Source organism: Myxine glutinosa, chromosome 2 (genome assembly GCF_964187855.1).
Source record: "Myxine glutinosa chromosome 2, kmMyxGlut1.1, whole genome shotgun sequence".
NCBI classification, from domain to species: domain Eukaryota; kingdom Metazoa; phylum Chordata; class Myxini; order Myxiniformes; family Myxinidae; genus Myxine; species Myxine glutinosa.
The window spans coordinates 224920929-224934254 of NC_136262.1; the positions used below are offsets into that span (position 1 = coordinate 224920929).

Consider the following 13326-nt stretch of genomic DNA (forward strand, 5'->3'; position numbering starts at 1 on the left):
TTTACACAAACTATAACAAGTAAAGATACATTCAAAGTACACCGCCCCCATGCCAAATAATTAAATAACCCACAGCGTGGCATTGACGGGCCGCCTCTGGCGCCCGGCAATACTGCAATGCAGCTCATCGAGAGTGCATTGGGAGGGAGAGGTGTATGCTAATTGATTGATTAATTGTATAATTAAAATCAATAAAAGATTATCACAAAATATTTTCTTAATCAATTGGCTAATAGCATAACTAAACCACAAGTGCTTCATCTGAAGATGTATCTTTTAGAAATTTAATTAAAGAAGTCAATAATAAAAAATTAAATAATTAATTGATTAATCAATAAATTAATCAATTAATCAATAAATAAATAATCGATTAAATGATTAATCAATAAATCAAAAATATCCTTGATGGCCACATCACTTGGTCACTACCATGTCCAAATATTAGCTTCCCAGCTCAAAAGGTGCCTGAGATATTGGCCAAATGAGAAAGAAAATAAATAAATGATTAATAATGAAAAGAAATAAATAATAATCATTAAAAAATTAAATTATTAATCAATTCGGTCAGAGAACACATGAACCACCACCATTTCATCAGAATCTGTAACTGAAAAAAACCAAAACATTTTAGTCATTAATCGAATAATTAAATAATTAATCGATTAATTGATTAATTAATAAATCAAAAATAGCATTTGCAGGCAAATCACCTGGTCATTGGCATGTCCAAATATCAGCTTCCTAACTCAAAAGGTGCCTGAGTTAATGGTCAGAGAGAAAGGAAATTTGATTAATTAAATAAGTACTTAATTTAAAAAAAAAAAAAAAAAAAAAAAACAACCTTTAGAGGCCATTTTTCCCCGCAAAGCGGGGGTTGGCCTTTTTCGGGGACCGTGGTTGTTGTTGTTTTTCGGTCTCCTTTTTGAAGCAATGTTTTACGGCCGGATGCCCTTCCTGCCGCCAACCCTTTTTGTCGCCTTTTACGACAAACACGGAATTACCAGTGAACTGGTACTCAATTAGCCGACCTCGGAAGGATGACAGGCTGAGTCAACCCCCCTGGCGTTAATTCAGCGATCGACCGGGATTCAAACCCAGGATCCTAGGATCCTAAGCCGGCACCCTAACCGCTAGCCCAACCGCCTCCGGCGCCCGGCAATACTGCAGTGCAGTTCATTGAGGCTGCATTGGGAGGGAGAGGTGTACACTAATTGATTGATTAATTGTATAATTAAAATCAATAAAAGATTATCACAAAATATTTTCATAATCAATTGGCTAATAGCATAACTAAACCACTAGTGCTTCATCCGAAGATGTATCTTTTAGAAATTTAATTAAATTAATAACTAATAAAAAATTAAATAATTAATTGATTAATCAATAAATAATTAATTGATTAAATGATTAATCAATAAATCAAAAATATCCTTGATAGCCACATCACTTGGTCACTGTCATGTCCAAATATTAGCTTCCCAGCTCAAAAGGTACCTGAGATATTGGCCAAATAAGAAAGAAAATAAATAAATAATTAATAATGAAAATAAATAAATAATAATCATAAAAAAATTAAATTATTAATCAATTCGGTCACAGAACACATAAACCACCACCATTTCATCAGAATCTGTAACTGAATTTATTTTTATTTTTTAAATAATTAACTGAATAATTAAATAATTAATCGATACATTGATTAATTGATTAATCAATAAATCAAAAATATCCTTGATAGCCACATCACTTGGTCACTCATGTCCCAAATATTAGCTTCTGAGCTCAAAAGCTGGCCTCCAAAGCCAGTCGCCGACTGGGCATCCTCCGTCGTGCGAAGTCCTTCCTCGGCACACCTGAGCTCCTCACCACATACAAGGCTTTCATCCGCAGCTCAATGGAATACTGTTCTCCCCTATGGGCCGGTGCTCCTGCCTCACACCTAGCTCGGCTTCACGCTGTTGAAACCAAAGCTTTCAGAATTATTGGAATCTCCCGCGATGAAGCTATCTCTGAGGGCCTTTCACTCACTCACCGCAGGCAGGTAGGTGGTCTTTCTGTCTTCTACCGACTCCTCTCCGGCCTTGCACCCCCAGCTCTCTCTGTGCTCTGTCCCCCAAATATTCCTACAGGTCGCACAAGATCTGCCAGCAACCCTCTGATGGTTAAACTGCCGAAATCTCGGCTCTCCGCTCACCTTCACTCTTTCATTCCTCTTTTCTCCCGCCTCTGGAACAAACTACCTCACTCCCTTCAATCCCACTCCTCCCTCCAGGTCTTTAAAACAGCTGTTCACCACCATCTCTTATCTTCCCCCATCCAAAACCTTGATCTTTTCTACCCCCGCTAATTCACCCCAGATCCACCTTGTTTGAAATTCCAACTTCTTTCCTGTAAGTCCTGGCAGGGTCCATATGTTTTATACCTCTCCCACTGCCCCCTTCCCACCCCCCCCCCCCCCCCAAAGCCCTCGCCCTCTCTCAGATCTCTCGATGTCTCCATGTCTCTCGGTCCCTGCTCTCAAATGTTGTGTTTGTGTCCTTCCCCCTCTCTCCCCATCTTGTCTACCGCTCCCTATGTTATATGTTTTATGTGTCGGTTTGTCTTTCTGTGTGATTAATGTTCGCTCTTTCACGAGCCTCGAACTTGTATACAAAAAAAAAAAAAAAAAAAAAAAAAATACCTGAGATATTGGCCAAATGAGAAAGAAGACAAATAAATGATTAATAATGAAAATAAATAAATAATAATCGTAAAAAAATTAAATTATTAATCAATTCGGTCAGAGAACGCATAAACCACCACCATTTCATCAGAATCTGTAACTTAAAAAAAAATATATATATTTGGTCATTAATCCAAAAATTAAATAATTAATCGATTAATTGATTAATTAATAAATCAAAAATAGCCTTTGCAGCCAAATCACCTGGTCATTGCATTGGCATGTCCAAATATCAGTTTCCTAACTCAAAAGGTGCCTGAGTTAATGGTCAGAAGAGAAATGAAATTTAATTAATTAAATAAGTACTTAATTAATCGCTAATAATTAAATAAATCATCAATTAATTGATTAATCAAAAATCAAAAAATACCGTTTTTGACAAAGGACGTACTCACTATTGTGCCGAAATTTCAGCTTCCTAGCTCAAAGGATGGCTGAGATATCGCCTGGACAAACAAACAAACAAACAAACAAATGAAAAATCAGTCAGAGACCGAGGACTTGCCGGAATGTACTTTTTTATCAGCCATTTAGAACAAATATGGCGGCTGAACCACGTTATAGATGACGTCATCATTAACATATTTTATTCCCCATGGAGAGTTCTTTACAATGAGCCATGTCTCAATTTTTTCCATTCTGCACTTTTGGAGATATTGTGGTGCAAAGTTTTCCCGTTTTTCCAAGATGGCGGCCGAACCACGTGACCGATGGCATCATCATTAACATTTTATTCCCCATGGAGAGTTCTTTACAATGAGCCATGTCTCAATTTTTTCTATTCAGCACTTTCAGAGATATGGAGGTGCAAAATTTTTCGGTTTTTCCAAGACGGCGGCCGAACCACGACATATGACGTCATCATTAACATATTTTATTCCCCATGGAGAGTTCTTTACAATGAGCCATGTCTCAATTTTTTCCATTCTGCACTTTTGGAGATATTGTGGTGCAAAGTTTTCCCGTTTTTCCAAGATGGCGGCCGAACCACGTGACCGATGGCATCATCATTAACATTTTATTCCCCATGGAGAGTTCTTTTCAATGAGCCATGTCTCAATTTTTTCTATTCAGCACTTTCAGAGATATGGAGGTGCAAAGTTTTTCGGTTTTTCCAAGATGGCGGCCGAATCACGTCACCGATGACGTCATCAATTGGGCACAGTCTATTCCAGGGCAAGACCAATATGTTTGCAAAGTTTGGCGATTCTATGTGCAACGGTGTAGACGCAGTGCTGCAAACAGACAGACAGACAGACAGACAGACAGACACAGACAGACAGACAGATGAAAAATCGGTCAGAGACCGAGGACTTGCCGGAATGTACTTTTTTATCAGCCATTTAGAACAAATATGGCGGCTGAACCACGTGACATATGACGTCATCATTAACATATTTTATTCCCCATGGAGAGTTCTTTACAATGAGCCATGTCTCAATTTTTTCTGTTCAGCACTTTTGGAGATATAGTGGCGCAACATTTTTTTTTTTTTTTTTTTTTTTTTTTTTTTTTTTTTTGTATACAATATCGAGGCTCGTGAAAGAGCGAACATTAATCACATGAACACACAGAAAGACAAACCGACACATAAAACATATAACATAGGGAGCGGTAGACAAGATGGGGAGAGAGGGGGAAGGACACAAACACAACATTTGAGAGCAGGGACCGAGAGACATGGAGACATCGAGAGATCTGAGAGAGGGCGAGGGCTTTGGGGGGGGGGGGGGCGTGGGAAGGGGGCAGTGGGAGAGGTATAAAACATATGGACACTGCCAGGACTTCCAGGAAAGAAGTTGGAATTTCAAACAAGGTGGATCTGGGGTGAATTAGCGGGGGTAGAAAAGATCAAGGTTTTGGATGGGGGAAGATAAGAGATGGTGGTGAACAGCTGTTTTAAAGACCTGGAGGGAGGAGTGGGATTGAAGGGAGTGAGGGAGTTTGTTCCAGAGGCGGGAGAAAAGAGGAATGAAAGAGTGAAGGTGAGCGGAGAGCCGAGATTTCGGCAGTTTAACCATCAGAGGGTTGCTGGCAGATCTTGTGCGACCTGTAGGAATATTTGGGGGACAGAGCACAGAGAGAGCTGGGGGTGCAAGGCCGGAGAGGAGTCGGTAGAAGACAGAAAGACCACCTACCTGCCTGCGGTGAGTGAGTGAAAGGCCCTCAGAGATAGCTTCATCGCGGGAGATTCCAATAATTCTGAAAGCTTTGGTTTCAACAGCGTGAAGCCGAGCTAGGTGTGAGGCAGGAGCACCGGCCCATAGGGGAGAACAGTATTCCATTGAGCTGCGGATGAAAGCCTTGTATGTGGTGAGGAGCTCAGGTGTGCCGAGGAAGGACTTCGCACGACGGAGGATGCCCAGTCGGCGACTGGCTTTGGAGGCCAGCTTGGAAATGTGGTTTTCCCAAGAAAGATCATGGCAGATAGTGAGACCCAAAATCTTGAGCGACAGAACTTCTTGGAGAGGATTGTTGAGAAAGTAGATGGGAGGGTTGTCCAGTCGATCTTTTCGGAGAGACATAGTAAGAGTGTGAGATTTGTCAGGATTGAAAGACATGTTCCACTTGTTTGACCAGTCTGTGATTTTGTCCAGGTCTTCAGAGAGTGAGGAGGCAGCAGACTGCCGATCTGAGGGAAGAGGAATGGAGCGGCAGAGAGTGGAGTCATCAGCAAAGAGATAGAGAGGATTTTCGAGAGAGTCAGAGAGATCATTGATGAAGACCAGAAAAAGCACGGGGCCCAGAACACTGCCTTGGGGAACTCCAGCCTGAACAGGAAGAGGAGATGAGAGAAACCCATTCAGGGCCACACGTTGACGACGACTAGAGAGGAAGTCCGCCAGCCATGCGTGGAGATTTCCATGGATACCAAAGGAGGAGAGTTTGGTGAGCAGAGCGGGGTGCCAGACCGTGTCGAAGGCACGTGATATGTCGAGGGAGACAGCTCTAATTTCCTGTTTGGCATTGAGGACCTCCATCCATTGTTGAGACAGCAGAAGCAGCATGTCCAGAGTAGAGTGACCTGGTCTGAAACCAAATTGATGATCAGAGATCAAGCCATTGGAGAAGAGGAAAGATTTCATATCAGAAGCAATGATGGATTCCATGACTTTGCTGATAATTGGGAGAAGGCTGATTGGTCTGTAGTTGCTAGGATCTGTTTTTGCACCTTTTTTGTGCAAAGCGGTGATGTTGGCTGATTTCCAAGCAGATGGCAGTTGACCTTGAGCAAAAGAGAGGGTGAAGAGAACAGAGAGAGGGTGAGATAGAGCAGCAGAGCAGGATTTTAGGACCCGTGGGCTGATGCCGTCGGGTCCAGTTGCAGAATCAGAGTCGAGGGTTGACAGAAACTTTTCCACCTTGTCAGGAGGAAAGGACACGGAGTCCAGGAGCAGCAGGGTACGACTGGGTATGGTGGGTACAGAGAGCGATGGGTTTGGGACACAAGATTTAGAGGCAAACACAGAGTTGAGGCATTCAGCTTTTTCATGTGCGGAGTCAGCTGTGTAGCCGTTTGAGGTAAGGGAGGGGATGGAGGGGGAACAAACACCAGAAACGGATTTGACCAGACGCCACCAGGGTTTGGAAGAGGGAGACAGATAAGAGAGTTCGGTCTTGAGAACGGAGAGATATTGTTTCCTGGCTCTCCTGAGGGTGGACACACACTTGTTTCGGGCTTTGTGAAAGGAAATGAGATTTCCTTCCGTTGGATTTGCTTTCCAGGAGACGAAGGCAAGTTGTTTCTGGGCAACAGCCTCACCATAATATTCCGTGTACCATGGACGGGAGGAAGGGTATGACAACTGAAGACGAGATGGGATAAATCTGTGCATGAGAGAGAGCAATTTACTTTGGAAGAATTCCCAGGATGAGTTGATGTCAGAGGTGGTAGAGATGGGAGACCAGTCCAGATGATTGATGGCTGCTTGAAGACCGTGCCAGTTGGCCTGAGTGAAATGCCAGACTCGTCGACGCTGAGCAGGCTCCCTGAGGATGGTCAGAGAGATGTCCACTTTAACAAGGACATGATCAGATGATCCGATCGGAGCAGAAGAAGAGCAGCAGACATTTTCAGGGAAGTTAGTCATAACCAAGTCCAGAAGAGAAGATGTTCCGTTGACTGAGATCCGGGTCGGGAAATTGACAGATTGTGTCAGTCCCAGTGAGTCGCAGAAGTCCTTTGCTGAGGAGCCATGGCTGGTGAGAGAGGTACCCACACCCAGCCAACTGGCATGATGACAGTTGAAATCACCACATATGAGGAAGAGAGAGTTGGGATGAGTAGATAGAAGTTGGTCCATATCATCAGACAGCGAGATGTAGATGGAGTCATCACTGTTTGGTGGACGGTACAACACACATATGAACAAGAGGTGGGAGCGAAGGGGAAGCCGTAGCCAGAGGTATTCCTGGGGGTGAGGTGGAGAGAGTGCAGTGCAGGGCGAGTGAGGAAGAGAGTTTTTGATAAAGATAGCAACCCCGCCTCCAGGACGAGGCTCAGGTCTATCATACCGGAGGAGGGAGTAGCCCGGGAGAGATACTATGGAATCAGAGACATCATAAAGGAGGAAAGTTTCTGTTAAGCAGATCACGTCTGGTTTGACAGAAGCAACCTGTATGGAGAGATCAGTTAAGTTTGAACGAAGGCCCCGGATGTTTGAGGTCCATACCGTTAATGAAGAGGAAGGGGGAGCATCAGATACAGAACAGGGGGGAGGAGGGGTAGGGTAAGATGTGGAAGAGGTGGAAGAGGTAGGGAGAGCTGTTGAAGGTGTGTCAGAGATTTCAGAATAGCTCGGAGAAAGGGAAGGATGGGGCGGACAAAAGGTTTGATGGTGATTGGGTGAGCCACAATGAGGTGTTATTTGAGGAGGGGGAAGAGCGAGGCAGAAGGTTGGGGGAGATGGAGGTGAGAGTTTGAAGGGGGAAGAAGCGGGGAGGACGCTTTGAGGAGGGGGAGTGAGCGGGGGGAAATTGAGAAGCAATGAGGGTGGGGAGATTTGAAGGGGAGGGGTGAGGGGGGAGTTTGGGAGGGAAGGGACAAGGGGAGGGATTTGAAAGGGATGGGATATGGGGGAGATTTGGAGGGGAGGGGTGAGGCAGGAGTCTAGGAGGGGAGGGGCGAGGGGGCGTCTTGGCGGGGAGGGGTGAGGGAGTAGTTTAGGAGGGAGGGGGCAAGGGGGGAGATTTGAAAGGGATGGGTGATGGGGAAGATTTGGAGGGGAGGGGTGATGGGGAAGATTTGGAGGGGAGGGGTTATGGGGAAGATTTGGAGGGGAGGGGTGAGATTGGATTTTTGAAAGTGTACGATTTATGGGAAACGAACATTTATTGCAAAATGAGTTTCTTGTGACCTTCGAGTTAAAAATACGTTTGAGGACGCTGGATGGAGGATGGAGTGCAGGAGAGTTTAGGGAATGTAGAACAAAGGCACTATAGGAGATGGATATTTTTTTTGGGATGAATTGATTTGGTGAGCAAGTCGAAAGCAGCCTTTTAAAGAAGAAGAAGAAAAAGGTGTTATAAAATATGACGGAATACATAACTTGAGGGGAAAGTGTAAACATTGAAGGTTTATGAGTGGAAACTATCTGGGGAAATGGGGGAGAAACACGTGGTCGAAGAACGAACGAACGAATAAGAATGAATAAACGAATGAGAACAGAGAAGGAAATGTTTTTTTTTTTTTTTTTTTTTTTTTTTTTTTTTTTTTGAGTTGAGATTTACACAAGGAAGTAGGCTATGGGTGAAAAGACTTGGAATACAGAGAACGAAAGTTATTGGATCACAAACGACGGACCACTGAGAGAAAAACAAAGCCTCAAGGTTGTACAGTGCACACTGTACAAGGCCTTGCTCGCGACACGGCAAACAGACGATCAATTTATGAAAGATAAACACCGAGAAACAACCAAAGTTGCACACAATAACTTCACACACCGAAAGATAAATACAGTTTCGACAAAATACAATTGTGAACAGACTTAACTTCGAAAAACGTGGAGACCGTGTGGAGCTTCGAAAATCCCTGCCGCCGTCTCCAAGATCTCGCGAGATCTCGTCACCGATTTTGCCGTTTTTCCAAGATGGCGGCCGAACCACGTCACCGATGACGTCATCAATTGGGCACAGTCTATTCCAGGGCAAGACCAATATGTGTGCAAAGTTTGGCGATTCTACGTGCAACGGTGTAGACGCAGTGCTGCAAACAGACAGACAAACAGACAGACAGACAGACAGACAAACGAACAGATCAACATACTTGCCGGAAAATTTTTTCCGGCAAGTAACAAATGAAAAATCGGTCAGAGACCGAGGACTTGCCGGAATTTCCTTTTTTATCTGCCATTTCGGACAAATATGGCGGTCGAACCACGTGACCGATGACGTCATCATTAACATATTTTATTCCCCATGGAGAGTTCTTTACAATGAGCCATGTCTCAATTTTTTCTTTTCAGCACTTTCGGAGATATGGAGGTGCAAAGTTTTTGGGTTTTTCCAAGATGGCGGCCGAACCACGTGACCGATGACGTCATCATTAACATTTTATTCCCCATGGAAAGTTCTTTACAATGAGCCATGGCTCAATTTTTTCTGTTCAGCACTTTTGGAGATATAGTGGTGCAAAGTTTTGCCATTTTCCAAGATGGCGGCCGAACCACGTGACCGATGACGTCATTATTAACATATTTTATTCCCCATGGAGAGTTCTTTACAATGAGCCAGGTCTCAATTTTTTCTATTCAGCACTTTTGGAGATATAGTGGTGCAAAGTTTTGCCGTTTTTCCAAGATGGCGGCCGACCACGTGACTGATGACGTCATCATTAACATATTTTATTCCCCATGGAGAGTTCTTTACAATGAGCCATGTCTCAATATGTTCTGTTCAGCACTTTTGGAGATATAGTGGTGCAAAGTTTTGCCGTTTTCCCAAGATGGCGGCCGACCACGTGACCAATGACGTCATCATTAACATATTTTATTCCCCATGGAGAGTTCTTTACAATGAGCCAGGTCTCAATTTTTTATATTCAGCACTTTTGGAGATGTAGAGGTGCTAAGTTTTTCAGTTTTTCCATGGAGAGTGGCCGAACCGAACCACGTGACCGAACCGAACCGTTGCAATGAGCCATGTCTCAATTTTTTCTATTCAGCACTTTCGGAGATAGAGAGGTGCTAAGTTTTTCGGTTTTTCAAAGATGGCGGCCGAACCACGTGACCTATGATGTCATCATTAACTTATTTTATTCGACATGGAGAGTTCGTTGCAATGAGCCATGTCTCGATTTTTTCTATTCAGCACTTTCGGAGATGTGGAGGTGCAAAGTTTTTCGGTTTTTCCAAGATGGTGGCCGAACCACGTGACCGATGGCATCATCATTAACATATTTTATTCCCCATGGTATTTTATTCCCCATGATATTTATTTTATTCTTTACAATGAGCCATGTCTCAATTTTTTCCATTCTGCACTTTTGGAGATATAGTGGTGCAAAGTTTTTGCCGTTTTTCCAAGATGTCGGCCGAACCACGTGACCGATGGCATCATCATTAACATATTTTATTCCCCATGGAGAGTTCTTTACAATGAGCCATGTCTCAATTTTTCTATTCAGCACTTTCGGAGATATAGAGGTGCAAAGTTTTTCGGTTTTTCCAAGATGGCGGCCGAACCACGTCACCGATGACGTCATCAATTGGGCACAGTCCATTCCAGGGCAAGACCAATATGTGTGCAAAGTTTGGCGATTCTATGTGAAACGGTGTAGACGCAGTGCTGCAAACAGACAGACAAACAAATGAAAAATCGGTCAGAGACCGAGGACTTGCCGGAATTTACTTTTTTATTGGCCATTGAGGACAAATATGGTGGTCGAACCACGTGACCGATGACGTCATCATTAACATATTTTATTCCCCATGGAGAGTTCTTTACAATGAGCCATGTCTCAATTTTTTCTATTCAGCACTTTCAGAGATATGGATGTGCAAAATTTTTCGGTTGTTCCAAAATGGCGGCCGCACCACGTGACATATGACATCGTCATTAACATATTTTATTCCCCATGGAGAGTTCTTTACAATGAGCCATGTCTCAATTTTTTCTGTTCAGCACTTTTGGAGATATAGTGGTGCAAAGTTTTGCCGTTTTTCCAAGATGGCGGCCGACCACGTGGCATATGACATCATTAACATATTTTATTCCCCATGGAGAGTTCTTTACAATAAGCCATGTCTCAATTTTTTCTGTTCAGCACTTTTGGAGATATGGTGGTGCAAAGTTTTGCCGTTTTTCCAAGATGGCGGCTGACCACGTGACTGATGATGTCATCATTAACATATTTTATTCCCCATGGATAGTTCTTTACAATGAGCCATGTCTCAATTTTTTCTGTTCAGTACTTTCGGAGATATAGCGGTGCAAACTTTTTCCGTTTTTCCAAGATGGCGGCCGACCACGTGACATATGACGTCATCATTAACATATTTTATTCCCCATGGAGAGTTCTTTACAATGAGCCATGTCTCAATTTTTTCTGTTCAGCACTTTTGGAGATATAGTGGTGCAAAGTTTTTCGGTTTTTCCAAGATGGCGGCCGAACCACGTCACCGATGACGTCATCAATTGGGCACAGTCTATTCCAGGGCAAGACCAATATGTGTGCAAAGTTTGGCGATTCTCCGTGCAACGGTGTAGACGCAGTGCTGCAAACAGACAGACAGACAAACAGACAGACAGACAAACAGACAGACAGACAAACAAACGAACAGATCAACATACTTGCCGGAATCTTTTCCGGCAAGTAACGAACAGATCAACATACTTGCCGGAATCTTTTCCGGCAAGTAACAAACGAACAGATCAACATACTTGCCGGAATCTTTTCCGGCAAGTAACAAACGAACAGATCAACATACTTGCCGGAATCTTTTCCGGCAAGTAACAAACAGACAAACAAACGAACAGATCAACATACTTGCCGGAATTTTTTTCCGGCAAGTAACAACGAGAGTGAAAACTGAGTACTCCCTTTCAGTGTGCGTCACTGCCGAGCCCCCTTCGGTGCCCAGCAGTGACGATTTGCAATGCCTGGAGATGGCATAGGAAAGGTGCAGTGTACAACTGAGTACTCCCTTTCAGCGTGCGTCATTGCCGAGCCCCCTTCGATGCCCGGCAATGACGTTATGCAGCGCCTGGAGATGGCATAGGAAAGGTGCGGTGTACAAAAATAACTGTCTTGGTATTCCTATGGTGTACATTGATGCAGTCATGTACTCAAAACAGTATCTGTATACTACTCAAAACAGTTTGGTACAGTATCCAAAACCACAGCAATACTAATGTTTGCTCACCCACCCTGTGCCCACAGGTAACACGTAAGAGGAAGGCACGTAGTGTCAGCAACAACAGGACGGGCAGAGCAGCACTGCGACGTAGATTGCAGCAAAACCACTCGTCTCTTGCTATGGCTCAGGCGAGCGAACTTCTACCATCTCTGGGGGTTGCTGGTGAGTCGACTTCAATAAGGGTTGTTGTGCTAGCGTTGGAGTAGTATGTTTACCTCTGCCACCGAAGGTGGAGGATGGAGGTTGTTTTCACCCATGTCTGTCTGTCTATGAAGTGGGTATCTCAAAAGGTTATGGACCGATTGATTCATACGAAAATTTGTGCACAGTTTGGTGTGTGATAAGGACGAATTGATTAGATTTTAGTGAAGATCCAGATCTGGATACTAGAATATTTAAATGACAACATTGAGAGACAGGGCCAAAAACAATATATAGCACGATGTCTCAAAAAGTTATGGACCGATTCGGACAGAACTTTGTGGATGAGTTGGGTAAGTGACAAGAACAAGCTCATGAGATTTTGGTGAAGGTAGGGATGCTTATCTGGCCTCAGAGGGATACAAAAAAACTTTTCAGTCCAGTGAAGGTATGCGCTCTACCGAGTGCCGTTCTGGTTGGAGATTTGCACCGGCAAGGAAAAGAGGCTTGCAGAAAACTGATGAGATCAGCATATACAGTCGTGGTCAAAAATATTGGCACCCTTGCACTTTTTCAAATAATGCACCATTTCTTCCAGAAAATTGTTGTCCCTCACAGGACGGTGTATGTATGTATGTCCCTCACAAATGTCCACCAATCAGAGCTGAGGATCTAGTCACATGACAGGGGGACAGTGCTTAGTAACCATTATAGTTGCATATTTTACTAAAAGGAAATATAATAACCCGTTTTGAGGTCCCAGCGGGTATCGTAAGGTAAGTAGGAGGTTTCAGAAATTCTTCAATACAATTATGATTTTGAAATCCGATCGAAACAGACCTTGCTCCCAAATCCAGAATAGAACAGATGACGATGGTTCGCTGGTTTGATATCTCAATACAATCGTGATTTAACATTATATTTTGGTATTGTTGTGGTTTTAGAACCCACACTTGTGTAAATATGACATTATTAAAAGGTTAAAGGTAGAACCCGTAGTTAGTCCACAAGCAACACGTAGGCCACCATAGGACTTCAGTTATTTCATGAGTATGTGTTTTAGATAAGGCCGTGTTTCCAATAGTTGAATCTGCGTTGTGTCAATTA

The 13326-nt window shown here is 43.4% G+C and overlaps 1 protein-coding gene across 2 annotated transcripts in view; it reads left to right on the top strand.

Annotated features, from left to right (window-relative positions):
* Positions 1 to 11665: 11665 nt before the first annotated feature.
* Positions 11666 to 13326, top strand: part of RNF4 (ring finger protein 4) — a 50590-nt gene continuing 48929 nt past the window's right edge. The window contains exon 1 of one of the 2 annotated variants that reach the window (XM_078772294.1): positions 11666 to 12240. In XM_078772294.1, coding sequence (XP_078628420.1) covers positions 11994 to 12240 — 247 coding nt within the window. In that variant the 5' untranslated portion in view covers positions 11666 to 11993. The remainder of the gene's footprint in view (positions 12241 to 13326) is intronic. The other variant, XM_078772295.1, reaches the window with a different exon arrangement.